This window comes from Hoplias malabaricus, chromosome 1 (genome assembly GCF_029633855.1).
Source record: "Hoplias malabaricus isolate fHopMal1 chromosome 1, fHopMal1.hap1, whole genome shotgun sequence".
Classification (NCBI taxonomy): domain Eukaryota; kingdom Metazoa; phylum Chordata; class Actinopteri; order Characiformes; family Erythrinidae; genus Hoplias; species Hoplias malabaricus.
In genome coordinates, this window is record NC_089800.1 from 42,015,691 (window position 1) to 42,029,351 (window position 13,661).

Below are 13,661 nucleotides of genomic sequence, written 5' to 3' on the forward strand. Positions count from 1 at the left end.
GTAATCAAGAGTGTGAAGTAGGGGTGAGTAAACAGTTCTAATTAAAGCCCATTCGCAGTAGTCAACGCTCATGAAGAAGGCTCCATTGGTTATAAGCAGGAATCTGTAAATCTTGAAGCATGTTCTCTTTGTGCCACTTGGACAGTCCTTTTCCATCATCAGAACAGAGAAGAACATACAGAGTGCTACAGAGTCAGATTTTTGACACAGAGTGATGTAAAAGTATGTTAAAAATAAAGGTTATGCTGTAGCTCCCGTAGACCTAATTAGAACAGCATAACTAAAAATGGGACAGCTAGAAAAGTAGCACAGATATTAGGGCTTCCAGAGATGTCAGCACCTTTCTGGCAACACTGACATCTCAGAGTACCACAATTCTTTGTATCCATGCACATTTTACCTCACAGGACTCTAATGACCAAACGCTTGAGTAAATAATATGTTTCCTAGCTTTGTGTTCTGGGTCTGTGTTTTACTTTCATGGTATTAGCAGTCTCTCAGTTCAGCAGTAATAGAGCAATATCCCCTCATTTCAGTTCACTTTTCAATGTTTGGAGTTCTCTTAGTTATAAAAATCTCCATGTGTTGTTTTTCTGTCATGAGCAAAGAGAGAGAAAGCCTAGCATGGCCTTTTTTAACCCATTTACAGACACTGGAGTTTTGTAAACACATTAATTAAAAATCTGAACATCACTTTTAAACTCCAATTGTGGCCTAGAGGTAATTCAAGCCCCCAAGCCTTGGGCTGTGGTGCAGTGGAGCTATCTTCTAATGGACAATATCTGTTGGATCAGTTAGAGTGGAGTTCTTGATATGGAACTAATCATACGACATATTTCTCTCACAGCAGTGTTCAAACATTTAATTGTGAAGTTGTCCTGAAAGAGTAGAGACACCAGTTGCAGCCACAATGTGTTCTATTTCAAATAGTGTTCTCATTTGTAGCAGCCGCAGTGTTAAAGAGTCATGGCCCAGCTGAGATAAAACAAGTCCTTGAGTTATGGAAAGTGTGCAAAGGATAATAATTTGTGTCTGGGTTACATAGAGAATTACCATGAAAAAACCCACAGCCTTCTCTTCTCTGCGGATAGAGCTGTTTAATTATTGATTTTCTTATCTCCTGCCGTAAAAGCCCCCTTTAGCAACCTTCATTTGCTCTTCGTATAACGCAAATGTACAGCTCCGGGAGCGCACATAGAGATTTTAAGGGAAAAATAAAGCAACACACAGTTGGATGGCAAACATGGTGTACATATTAAACAGAATGTGATTTCAGGCCTTGAAAAGACTGCAATTCTGTTCTTTGTATCAAAGAAAAGTGACCAGAGGCGGCTATTCTCTTGACATAACTGCACATATTTTAACAATATGGATGGTCTCTCTGGGTGGGCATTCAAAGGCTTTGTTGAGTTAGCTGCTGTTCTTGCAGCATTGTGTCCCCTTACTTTACAGCTTGTTTGGAAGAATTATTGCCACGTATATATGTGGCAATATATAGAGCCATACACACTGTATGCTACATTTGTACAGTATAAAAGGCAATGCAACATATGGGGCACTGTTAACAACTGAAATTTACTAGAGGAGAATGAGCAATTTGAAAATTAAGATGTAAATAATATGTATACAAAATTTGTTTTTTGATTATGGAAAGTTCTGTTGAACATTGGAACGTCTACACTGAACCCCACAGGACCAACAAAGAGCAGGTGTGATTCTGGTGGTGGATCAGTGCTGCAGTGACGTTGACGTGGTGGTGTGTCGCACTGACAGAGAAAGACAGAAAAACAGAGAGAGTAGCAACTCTGCAGAACAACAGGTGAATGGTGAGAGTAGATACATAGAAGGTTTTCTTAATCCAGTGTATATTGAAAAGTTTTTACCCATTCTTATAATGGGAACCGTGTTCTCAGGAGTAATGACACTCCATTCAAAAACCTTTGAGGTGAGTTAGAGTTGTGCTTCTGATCCAGACATTAGAGAACATACAAAATTATGACCTCAGTCATGCAGGCTGAATGCAATAAAAAACCTCACAGCAATGTTCCAAAATGTTGTAAAGGGGTCTCAGAAAAGCCAAATCTATTGCTGTAGCAGTCTCTGTATTTAATAGGAACTGCTATACCTGTGTTTCAGTTTAAACCCACTCGTTTAACTTATACATGCAAGCGTAAGACAAACGTATCGCAGTTCCAGAGCCTTTCCCAATAATATAACCACATGCATGTACTAATAAAGTGCTGGAGAAATAACATAGTAATAAACATGTAATGCACAGTCACAACTGTCCACAGTATTCAGACTGACAAATACCAGGCCTGTATGGTCACCAGGTTACGGGAATCTAAGTCGTCTCTCCTGTACAACATGTTACCAAGACAAAACAGGCTATGTGACATTTTTATGGAAATGAGTCGCATTATAAACTCCTCCCATGTAGCAAGGTTTTTATGCAAGGTGCTTGTGTTGAAGATTCAGCAAACGGCAGAATGACGGAACCTAACTCCTTGCAAGCGGACAGTCCTGGCTATGGAAGCCTGGAAAGATTGACTTATTTTAAAAAGGAAGAATTTGAACTAGACTGGGATAAAATAAGTGAGCGCAGTTTTGGCCAAGTCTACAAAAGTAAACTCAAGCTGTGGAGGGAGAAATGTGTCATCAAGACTTTCTCCAACACCAGTGATTACAGGTATGCCAGTCTAGTCTTATGTCAGCATCTTGATTTAGCCCTGTAGTACCATACTTGAATGTTTATATCCATATCTAAGGCACATTTACTTGTATGTGGGTTTGAAAAATAGGTAATATTGCTTATTATTGCTGTGCTTATAAAATATAATGTATGGCATTCCTTTATATTCATATACTCATGTTTTCTGAAGCATTTTATGTGATTTTACAGAGCAACTATAAAAGCTTGTGCCGGTCATTGTATTGTGTAAGCCATACACCACCTTAATAAAGCATTATCAATACATTCTTACTGAAATCTGCTGTATCTGTCTCTTTGTAGGAACATGTTACAGGTCGCCCAAATAGGGAGGACCAAATTTAAATACCTGATCTCCATTTATGGGCTGTGTAAAGACCCCTGTGCTGTGGTGATGGAGTATATGGGTAAAGGCTCACTGGACAATCTTATTACGACTCACGTTCTGATGTGGCCCAAGAAATTCCAGATGATCCATGAGGTGACCATGGGCATGAACTTCCTCCACAGCATGGAGCCCCCTCTCCTTCATCTCAACCTGAAGCTGGCCAATATCCTGCTTGATGACCACCTTCACATCAAGGTGCTGCAGTATTTTACGTTAAAATCCCTCGCCAGTATAGGCTCCTGAAAAGTGCAGGTTTTAGCAGAAATTCTACTGAATCGTAGTAAATTAAATTCATCACTTTACAATGGGGTTTAATATTATGCATTGTGATAGTAGTCTAATGCAGTTACTCCTGTGCTGCTCCTGTTCTGTTGGTTTGGCATCGCTGTGGTGATTTGTGCAAGTTAAACATATGTCCTCATGTTGTTAGTAGCGCATTGTATGGAATCTGACAGAAAAGTGATAAAGTCTTTCAGATTTATAAATATCTTGTTAAAAGGCTGTTTCTTTAAAATACAGAGAATCTTTTCAGATAGGAACTATGAGGAGGGACCTTTTTAGCCATATCAAGGAATTTGGTGTCTTGCTGTTCTTTCACTTATGAATAATACATTTGTTAGCAATAATTAAGGCTAATTGGCACTTTCAGAAATGTGACCACATTGTCACTGTTCAAACAAAAACACTTAAGACTGAACACACATTCACTCCTATTACGTTACATTTCTATGTTGTAGGTTAATTTTCATAATTTTATTATTGATTATTTTTTGGAGCTTAGTAGGGCATTGTATCACATGGTACTTGATCAGTGTCAATAAAAGTATTAATTTACTAGACCTGCTGTTAGTTTCAGTACCTTTACATGCTTAGAATAAGCAGTCATCTCCTCTGTGAGGTAGGTCCAGAGCTTTTAGGTCAATTATGATCTCTCTGAAGTTTCTGTAACTGTCATCAAGAGCAGAACCAAACATGTGGAAGGGAAGGAAAACATATAATTACATCCCAGATGAAACACTGAACTACTAGAATGTGTTTTGAGATCTTTAGGGGTGTAGCATGTTCTGTGAAGCAAGTTAAACTTTGAGGAAGAGGGAAAAATGCAAAAAAAATTAGGTACGACCATGTGTTTGTTTCTTTCTGTGTCTTTTTGAAAAATTCAGTTAAGCCAAATTTAGAGGTATTTTTTCAACATGTTGAAATCATTTAATTTCCTTTTGCTTTTTGTAAGATTTCAGATTTTGGCCTCATTAAATGGGAAGACTATTCCAGTAAGATGGTGTTCATTGAAGATTTGGCAGTTCGGGGAAACATGAGCTACATCCCCCCAGAAACCTTTTCCCAGAACCCTGAGCCTCCTACGGAAAAGTATGATGTTTATAGGTGAGTTTCAAGCAGGTTTAAACATGGCATGGCAGGTTTAAGTTCAGGTTTAAACATGGCATAGTACAAAAGTGTATGTTTATACAACCAGGTTAAAGCCTTAGCTCATTCAACAAATCCAACACTATCAATAATCTCAACCAGTGCAAGTCCTTCCTAATAATATTTCTGACTTAAGTCTAAAGTCAGTTCCATATAATCAAATATTTCATTAATGTAGTTATAATCTCTAGGCAAAAAAAGGATAGCTGGTGTCAAAATAGTCCAATCAGACAAAAAGTATGGCTTAAGACCAGCATAATCCAGCAAATTCCTTTTCAAATAGTGGGTATAATAATATCTGTTTGTCTGACATTTATCAAACACTCAAACACTTCTTTGGATGTGTTCTTGCACAAGTTTCAAAGTTTGCACATTCAGTAACTGTCTGTGGACTGTTCTTTTAATTACACTGAAGTTAAAAGTCCAATGGAACTGCTGTAGCTCATTAAAGATACGGTCTGTTCTTTCCCTAAACAGCTACTCTATTGTGTTGTGGGAAATTTTAACTCAGCAGCGACCATACTCCGGTAACATCTCCATTTTAATTTACTTTTTAAGTACATTCTCATTATTCTCATGCTTCTATATAGACACCTTTTGTGGCTGCTATGGAGTTTAATAGACCATCTACCTTCTGTTCTTCGACCTAGGAATGAATATGACTGACATATTGATGAGGATTTCATCTGGCAAACGGCCCAGTGTGGAGAAGATGCCTGATGACAAGCCTCAGGAGTGTGAGGACATGATTGATTTAATGCAGCAATGCTGGCTCCAAGACTACAGCCAAAGACCTGCCTTCTCTGGTAGAGTTCCACTGATTATTCAAATGATTATTCAAAAGTTTGGTCATTGAAGTGAATGGTTATTCAGAGTGGCAAGAGATTAAGTGATTTATTATAGACTCGCAGGAAACAACATCAAGCAAGAGATCTCCTTCATGTCTCTGTAGTTTCTAGTAATTAACAACAAAGAGACAAAGGAGACCTTGCCTTTTGTCTCCTGCTGCTCAGATATTTCTCCTGAGAAAAAGAGTCCAGGAATGTAAAGTATCTCCTCCTGAGTTTTAGTGACGGTCTCTTACATTGAGCTCAGATTTGCTGACCTAATAACACTTGTTTATTTGCAGCTGATCTAAAGACAGGAACACAGTCGTAGCTCAGCTAAGAGCAAGAGCAATATTACTTTAATCAGGGCCAGAAACATCTCGTTTTCTCTTTGTCACTTTCATGTTCTTCTAAAGAACTTTAAAAGAATTAGGTCTCCAGAGTAATCACTGAGAATTATTTGAGGAATTACATGTTTTGAGTACTATGATTTTATTTACAGTGGAGGGATTACAATGTGTATAACACAAAATTAAACATTTTACTTACTAAAATGTACAGTGTAACCATTTGGACCTACAAACAATGTATTCCAAAAGTATGAGAACACCAGTAAATTGTATAAATAGAGTAAGCCAAACTTATTACTACAAATCAGCCTTTTTTATCCACCTAACACTTTCAGGGGAAATTAGAATCTTTGACAATGTACATTAATGCCCCAGTGGTTGGTATCCACCCCCTTTTTAGTTTAATACTTGTATCAGCCCCTTACAATAGTCAAAACAAAAGTTTCTGAATGCCAGCTTTACAAGTCCTTTACAATGTGAATGTCAAATATTCACAGCAAATTTAAATAGTGACTGAATAGGTTTCTTTTTTTGATTCAATTCAGTATAATTCAATTTTCTATTGTTTGTTTCCAGGTTAAAAAAGGCCTACATTTTCAGTCAGGTCTCAGAGTATATGTAATGGTGATAGCAGTAAAATAAATTGACGTTTAAAAAAATAATAACAATTTTGGTTCAAAAATGTACAATATTAAACATTTCTAACAAGTGTGTACTTTAACACTAACAACACGTTAAGCAGTTGTCACTGTTGCTGTAATTAGAGATTATGAAAATACAAAACTGGCTTTGTTTTTTAATGTAATTACATGAATTTGCCTTGATAATAACTATATAATTAAATGTAATGCATGAAATCTTATGTAGGAAAATGGGCATGTACAGAAGCTGTATTACTGTAATCCATATATAGCAATGTCTCCAACCAGTAGTTACTGTTATTAAGTAGTTACTTTTGTGTTGTTAAAGTGTAATTAAATGGTTATTAGGAACAGAAATCAATAGGGACCCAATTTTGTCTAAAAATATCCTGCAAATATGTCTCTCCCATAATTTGACTGACTGGTGAAATATTTCTAACCATTTTGTTTAAGCACAGTATGAGAGGGGGAAAATGTAAGATTTTATACACATAAGAAATCTGGTTCCCATCACCCCTACTGTGAACAATTATGTTTTCACATGCTTCTCTAGAGAGAACAGAGAAATTCACATCAATCCACATTAAATGACCTGGTTTACATCTGATTTAATTCTGCAGAAAAATCCCCTTCAAAGCAGTCTTTAGCATTCTGTAGGATTTTGAAGCTTCCTTATGACATTCATTTGCCATGAGCAAAAGCTTTATCACACCAAGGTTTATCAGCATTCCGTTTTGTTTACATCCTGAGCAGGGCACCTTTTTAGTAAAGTGTCTAATTACATTTTATTAAGAGAGTTCATTACAGTTATTTGATTTCACAGCTGGGTCAATGAATATCAATCATTGGCATTTGCATTCATGCATTGAAATAGTTGAATAATTCTGCTAATTTCAGTGCAGTGGTGTATAATGAGTGGAATGTGATTAAACTCAAGCATCAGATTGCAATAAAAGAATGGATTGTGATTAACATGGCTGTCTTCTACATTACATTTCACCACCACACCTCCACCACCCCACACACATGCTAAGCACATTTGATTAAGACACTCTAGGCTATGAGACACTTGGGGCCTGCGGCATAGTTCGTTGTAATGGATGTGGTAGGGAGTCAACAGAATGACCCAGACTGTTCGCCAGTAACCTCAGCAGTAAAGGAGAATTGTGTATATTGAACCTCAATATATTGAACTCTGAACAAGCTGACTCATCCTGTGGTTGTTATACTCTGCTGGATCTATTTCCCATTCCTTATCACCCCCTCCCCCAACAGAAACTGTGTGGATGACGGAGGCTCTAAGCGATGTCATGAAAATCCCAGACATGATTCGGGGCAGTGAGGAAAATGGGAGTTTGATTAAATCCAGATCAACCCTGTCCATCTGGACCAGGAGAGTAAGTGAAGTTTGGTCATGCAACACATTGTCAGCAGTTGAGGGAGTTACAGGAGCTCAGTCTAAGCTCGGGTGTTTGAAATCCCTCTTGCTATACCATCCGTTTTCCCGCTTTTGGTTTGTCAGGTCATCATTTTATTTTTTCATCAACTTTTTTTTGAGTTTCTCCTGGAGGACAGACAGAGAATGACCTTCAACAGATATTACTTTATAATTTGAGGTCAGATTTTTGACTTCAGGACTCTCATCCATAGCTGTATTATCTGATGAAGTGATAGTGTTCTTCAGGCCTTTTTGTTTCTCCTTCATGGCATTTTATGGTAGACAAGATGATGAGGATGAATTCTGCCTTATCCTGAGAGATATAAAATGGCTTTTTTACATTTCATTTTTACTAGGAGTGTTAACACCTTCCAGACACCTGGTGCTGAGCTACTCGACTCGACTCTACAAATTATTGTTAACTGGCTCACTCTCCGCAAAAACAGTATTTGCGTGTTGTATTTTGTTTTATTGGGATTGAACAGAGCACCAAGCTTGAATTCAGATAGATCAGTCTTTTTTCACTTCTTGTGGTACTGTTGCAGCTCTCGCCAGACTCTTTTTTCCCCACCAGTCCCAGGAGCATTTGAACCTCAAAAACCACAGCGTAATTTTACAAGCAGTCTTTGAGAATTGGATAAAAACGAATATGATCACTACTGTACCTTGGAGACTTTACAAACTGATTGTTTGTGCTGGTTTTACACATAAATGTTTAGTCTCTACTTGGCTCACTGGAACCACAAGTGAGAAGGGACTAATTATGCCGTTCAGCCAAGTTCAGCAGAGCAGAGTAGGTACCATGCAGTGGAAAAGTGCCAAAACCAAACTTCACGACTACTACTATAAAACCAATAAGTGGTGGCAGTTTAGCATCTACTACAACTTTCAGTTTTACGTTCTTAACTTTATCTGCTGAAACTGCTGTTGTGTAACTTTTGACTTTCTTTGTTTCTTGTGTTCTGAAAGCTCTCTCTGTACCTTTTTGCTTTTGCAGGGCACCAACGATCCACCTGACAGACATTCAGGTTGGTTTTTGCAATGTAACACTGATTATTGATGAAAGCTCCACAAATGTCTTCGGATTATAAACACAGATTTTCTGTATTTTTATTGTTCCATGTTCCTTAACAGAAAGTTCAAACCAAGGCATTCAGTCTTACTTGGTAAAGAAGGATTTTGGGTCCTTCAAGAACACCTTGAGAAAAGAACACGTGTCCATGCTCTTCAGGGACAACAACTCTCTGCTGCACTATGCCGCCACTAGTGGTGACATTGAGAGCGTTAGGATGGTGTTGAGTTTGGGGGCTGCAGTGAACTGTCAAAGCCTTAAAGGCTACACACCACTCATTGTTGCATTGCTGCACAAGTTCTATGACATTTGCTCCCTGCTCATTCACCACGGGGCAGACGTCAACCTTGGCGACAAGGACCTGTGGAGCCCACTACATTTTGCAGTGCAGGGAGGAGATGACCGTGCTGTTCGTCTGCTGCTGAACAACAAGGCCACAGCTGATGCCAAAGACAAGGATGGGTGGACACCTCTTCACCTGGCCACTCAGAATGGTCATGAGAGTGTTGTACGACATTTGCTGCCGCGCTTCAACAGCATCAATGATCAAGAGAATCTAAATGGACGAACTGCACTTCATATAGCATGTGCATACAATTACCTGAACATTGCCAGACTCCTGATTGGGAAAAGAGCTGACCCAAATATTACAGACACCGAGCAGGCCACTGCTTTACACCTGGCTGCTCAGGAGGGTCACATCAGAGTGGCTCGGCTCCTAGTTACCAGCGGTGCAGACGTGAATATCATCAATGGACATAACCACAGTGCCTTGCATTTGGCTGCTCTTAAAGGATGCACTGGTATCTGCAGGCTCTTGTTGAATAATGGAGCAGATCCTAATGTTAGAACCCATCAGAAGTGGACCCCAATGCACCTGGCTGCTTTGAAGGGTCACCCAGAGACAGTGCTGGTACTGGAGGAGCATAAAGGCTCACTGGATGCACGTGGAGAAGGTGGCTGGACACCGTTGCACCTGGCCTGCCACCACAGACAAGAGGAGGTGGTGACCGTGTTGCTGAATGCCGGTGCCAACCCCAACTTAAGTGAAGACAGTGGCTGGACTCCGCTTCACCTGGCCTGTAACAAAGCCATGTTTCCCAGTGTACTGCAGCTAATAGCCAAGAACGCCCAGGTCAATGCCCAAAACAGCAGCCAGGACTCTCCACTTCACCTAGCCATACAGACCAGCAGCATCCCTATCATCAAAGCCCTGCTCATGAATTATGCAAACAGCTACATAGTGAACTCTAAAGGATGCACAGCTATAGCCTTGGCTGAGCAGAACAACAACGAAGAGATCATGAAATTACTGAACAGCTAGAAGACTACAGTCCTTATATATATACACACTTAACATCGAGGAGATGTTCTGGGTTTGTGTCTTTCAGACACGCAGCTCTCAAACAGTAATTTACTGTCATGCAATGATTTATATGAAAGTGCCATGAAAGTTATAATAGACAGAAGAAATCATCCTAAGCATGAATTGACAGCAGCTGTTAATTTCTGAATCATTCATTCATTCATTTTCTGTAACGGCTTCAATCAGTTCAGGGTCCTGAAGGGTCCAGAGCCTTTGTGGAATAACTGTGAGGAAGGCAGGACCACAACACAGACAAGGTGCCAGTCCATCACTTAGTCACTCACTCATACACTCACTCCTATGGACAAATTTGAAAAGCCAATTCCATCTACCAAATTTTTTTATTTTTATTTTATTATTATTGTGGCCAGAATCCAAAGCACCTGGAGGAAACCCAGACAGTGACCCAAGGTGAGGTTTAAACCCACAACCCCAGGATCATGAAGCCGTGTGGCAGCAATTAATTAATAGAGGCACTTCAAAATCATGCACCAAATAAACAAACTCATGCCACTTCTATCATACAAACATGAAACCTCTGTGAAAACAAGTGTGTCACAAGGTTTATTTGCTTAGACAGCCATGCTGTTTTGCTTCAGCGCAAACACAGATTTTTTTTCTGCTTCTCTCTAATCTTGGGGAGATCTAACTCTAACTCTAGATATCTAACAAACCCACCTGGTCAGCTAAATCAAAAGTGTTCAGCTCTGCAAGCTGTAGTGTCACACAACCTCTGGTGATTCACTAGCTCCCAGGCCCCACTACTCTGATTTTGACTATAAGTTCCAGTGTAATTAGCATAAAATGAAATAAAAAAAAAAACATGCTTTATGGTTGTTGTGTAACAGTACCCAGCTAAATGTGCATGCGTGGACAGGGCTTAAGTGAAACATTCATAATAAAGCACATGTAATGACACAACTTTAGAGCAGAGGAAGGCACCGTGCATTGATTTATCATATTGATCCTGTCCGTTCATAGCCTGCTCCTCATGTCTCTATTGTGATTTATTTTTCTATTTTTTGTTAATATAGCTGTATTGATTTTGCACAGGGACATTTTCATAATGTGATGGCTCACTGAATGAAAACGTAAAGCCCAGCTTAGATACAGCTAGCCTGGGGTGGGGTGGGGGTGGGGTGCACTTCTCCACAGTGAATGAATGACATATTCAGCTGGACTCCATTCGTTGCCTTTGTTATGTGTTCGGAGCTCTTTTTGAGGCCTCGTAATTATGTAAGCCACTGACAGGAAGCAACACGTCTTAATATGTCCACACAGATAATCTCATCGTAAAGGAATGAAATCCATTCATGGAATTCCAATCCCTTAAACCACTTCCAGAACAGAGAGCTCAGAGCTGGTGTGACAGCATTCTTCCTGCTGCTCAATGGTGCTCTACACTTGACTATTTTTGCTTTATATCAAACCCCTGAAGATCTGTATAAACAGCCTATGTAATGACCTGGTATCTGTGTTTAATGCTGTAATCTTTTGAAAAGCACTATTTACTGTGTAAGGGTACATTTTGTGCAAATTAAATTCACTCACCTTTTAGCTCTGCCTTTCTTACTTTAGCGCATTTGTTGCATACACAAAAACGTATAAACTAAACTGTGTATGTCTTAATGTCCATTACTATAAGCAGTAACAGATAATTGATGAGATTACAATAGAAAATGCGACTAAACTTTAAAACTGAAATTTGTACAACTGAAAGAAAATCCCTCAAGTATTGTAGTGTGCACATGTGTGTGTGTGTGTGTGTGTGTCTGTGTGTGTGTGTGTGTGTGTGTGTGTGTACAATTCTAGTCAAAGGTTTAGACATACTTGAGAATTAAAGGAGTATATAAAGCTATCAAAGATAATCACCATTTTCTCAAGGCACTTTTAAAATAGTAGTAATAATAATAATAATAATAATATTTTTAACCGTTCTGTTCAGTGGTCATCCTGCTAATTCCCCATGGTGTAATTGGTAGTTCTTAAAGCCCTGTACCATATGACTATAATGGTTAGAAATCCCTGTACTAAGCTATGTTTCCCTGAACTGTCACTTGGAAATTTTGTTTTGTTTACAACATGTTCATCTCTGCAATGTGTCTTGCTTGTTATTTGGGCATCTTCAATACTATGTGTAAGTAGAAAAGAGTGCAGTAAAAGAAATAACAGCAAATTAAACAGAAAACCTCAGTGGTGCATCCAAACTTTTGACTGGTGCTCCATGGGGATGTGCTTAATTAGACAGTGTGCGCCTAAGAGGTACATCATTATTAGATTAGTTAAACACATAACTGTATAATTGCTTTGCTGGATCATTAATTATTTTTCCACTTCTGTTTTCATATGAACAGCCTTGGTTGGATCAGAAGCACAGCACTTGTATCAAAACTACACAATTATGAAGTAAAAATGAAAATTATGAACACAGATTGCTCAGTGGTTCTCATGCATGAGAAAACCTGCTGATCCACTTTATGGGTTTTTGAGCTTTGCAGCCAATCAGAGAAGCTCTCATAAGCAGCAGCAATCGATAGGGTACTGAGTACTATTGTACATTATTGTAAGATCAGGCTTGTCCCATGTATGAAATACTGAGAGAGAGAGTGAGAGAGAGAGAGAGAGAGAGATAGAGAGAGAGAGAGAGAGAAGAAGAGAGAGAGAGAGAGAGATGGCTGGGTGGTGTGAAAAATGAAACAGGATGATTGCTTAAAAGAATAATGCACAGAAACTGGGAAACAATATCACATTACCACCTCTGCAACATTCCATATTGCTGCTGATAACCAAGCTTGCACACGTTTCGGGGTGGAAGTTGTAGAGTAGAATTACATTAAGTAACATTTGAAGACATTAGTGAAAATGAATTTTGCTTTTGTAATCATTGCACAGCAGTAGCAACCCTTCCATGGCAGTGACACACACACACACACACACACACACACACACACACACACACATGGGCAACCATTGCCATTTGGCTGTGGATGTTGAAGGAGGAGACAGTGCTGTTTCTTCCCACTGCATAGCCCCATTTTTCATGTTTTCTGGCTTGAAGTATTCTGAAAACCCATGCCCAAGCAAAGCTACACTGATTTTGCAGTAGAATAGGGTTCAAGGTACTGCTGTACAGTTTTGATAAGCCATAACCTCCACTGATCTAAAATATAGGATGAAGGAATTCTGGGAGATGTAGAAATCAAGCTATGGGTGCTCTCCTCAGAATATTAGTATAGTTTCTTCACCTGTATCTTATTAACAGGTCATCTGTTTGGGTATGTAAGCTCACTGTTTTGTTCATTGGTTTGTGACATATTGTTTGATCTCTGTCTGCAATCCTTGTGTGCTTGGTCTTTGGATTATTTTTTTTTCACTTTCACTAATATCTGCTGTCTAACCTGTGTTTCGTCTTGAATACACCACAAAATTAGACCTTTTGCTCTG

At 39.0% G+C, this 13,661-nt stretch overlaps 1 protein-coding gene across 1 annotated transcript; it reads left to right on the forward strand.

Moving 5' to 3' along the window:
• Positions 1-2,489: 2,489 nt before the first annotated feature.
• Positions 2,490-12,218, forward strand: ankk1 (ankyrin repeat and kinase domain containing 1). The gene is made up of 8 exons (XM_066684835.1): positions 2,490-2,689; positions 3,014-3,293; positions 4,330-4,481; positions 5,001-5,050; positions 5,174-5,329; positions 7,617-7,738; positions 8,777-8,807; positions 8,914-12,218. The coding sequence occupies exons 1-8, from the start codon at positions 2,490-2,492 to the stop codon at positions 10,173-10,175; spliced, it is 2,253 nt and encodes a 750-aa protein (XP_066540932.1). The 3' UTR covers positions 10,176-12,218.
• The last annotated feature ends 1,443 nt before the right edge of the window (positions 12,219-13,661 follow it).

What these genes read in the sequence shown, in the direction of transcription:
- ankk1 (XM_066684835.1), top strand. Translation starts at nt 2,490, where the DNA reads ATGACGGAACCTAACTCCTTGCAAGCGGACAGTCCTGGCTATGGAAGC. An exon ending in ATGACCACCTTCACATCAAG is followed by an intron (nt 3,294 to 4,329) that starts GTGCTGCAGTAT and finishes GCTTTTTGTAAG; the next exon opens with ATTTCAGATTTTGGCCTCAT. An exon ending in TCAGCAGCGACCATACTCCG is followed by an intron (nt 5,051 to 5,173) that starts GTAACATCTCCA and finishes TCTTCGACCTAG; the next exon opens with GAATGAATATGACTGACATA.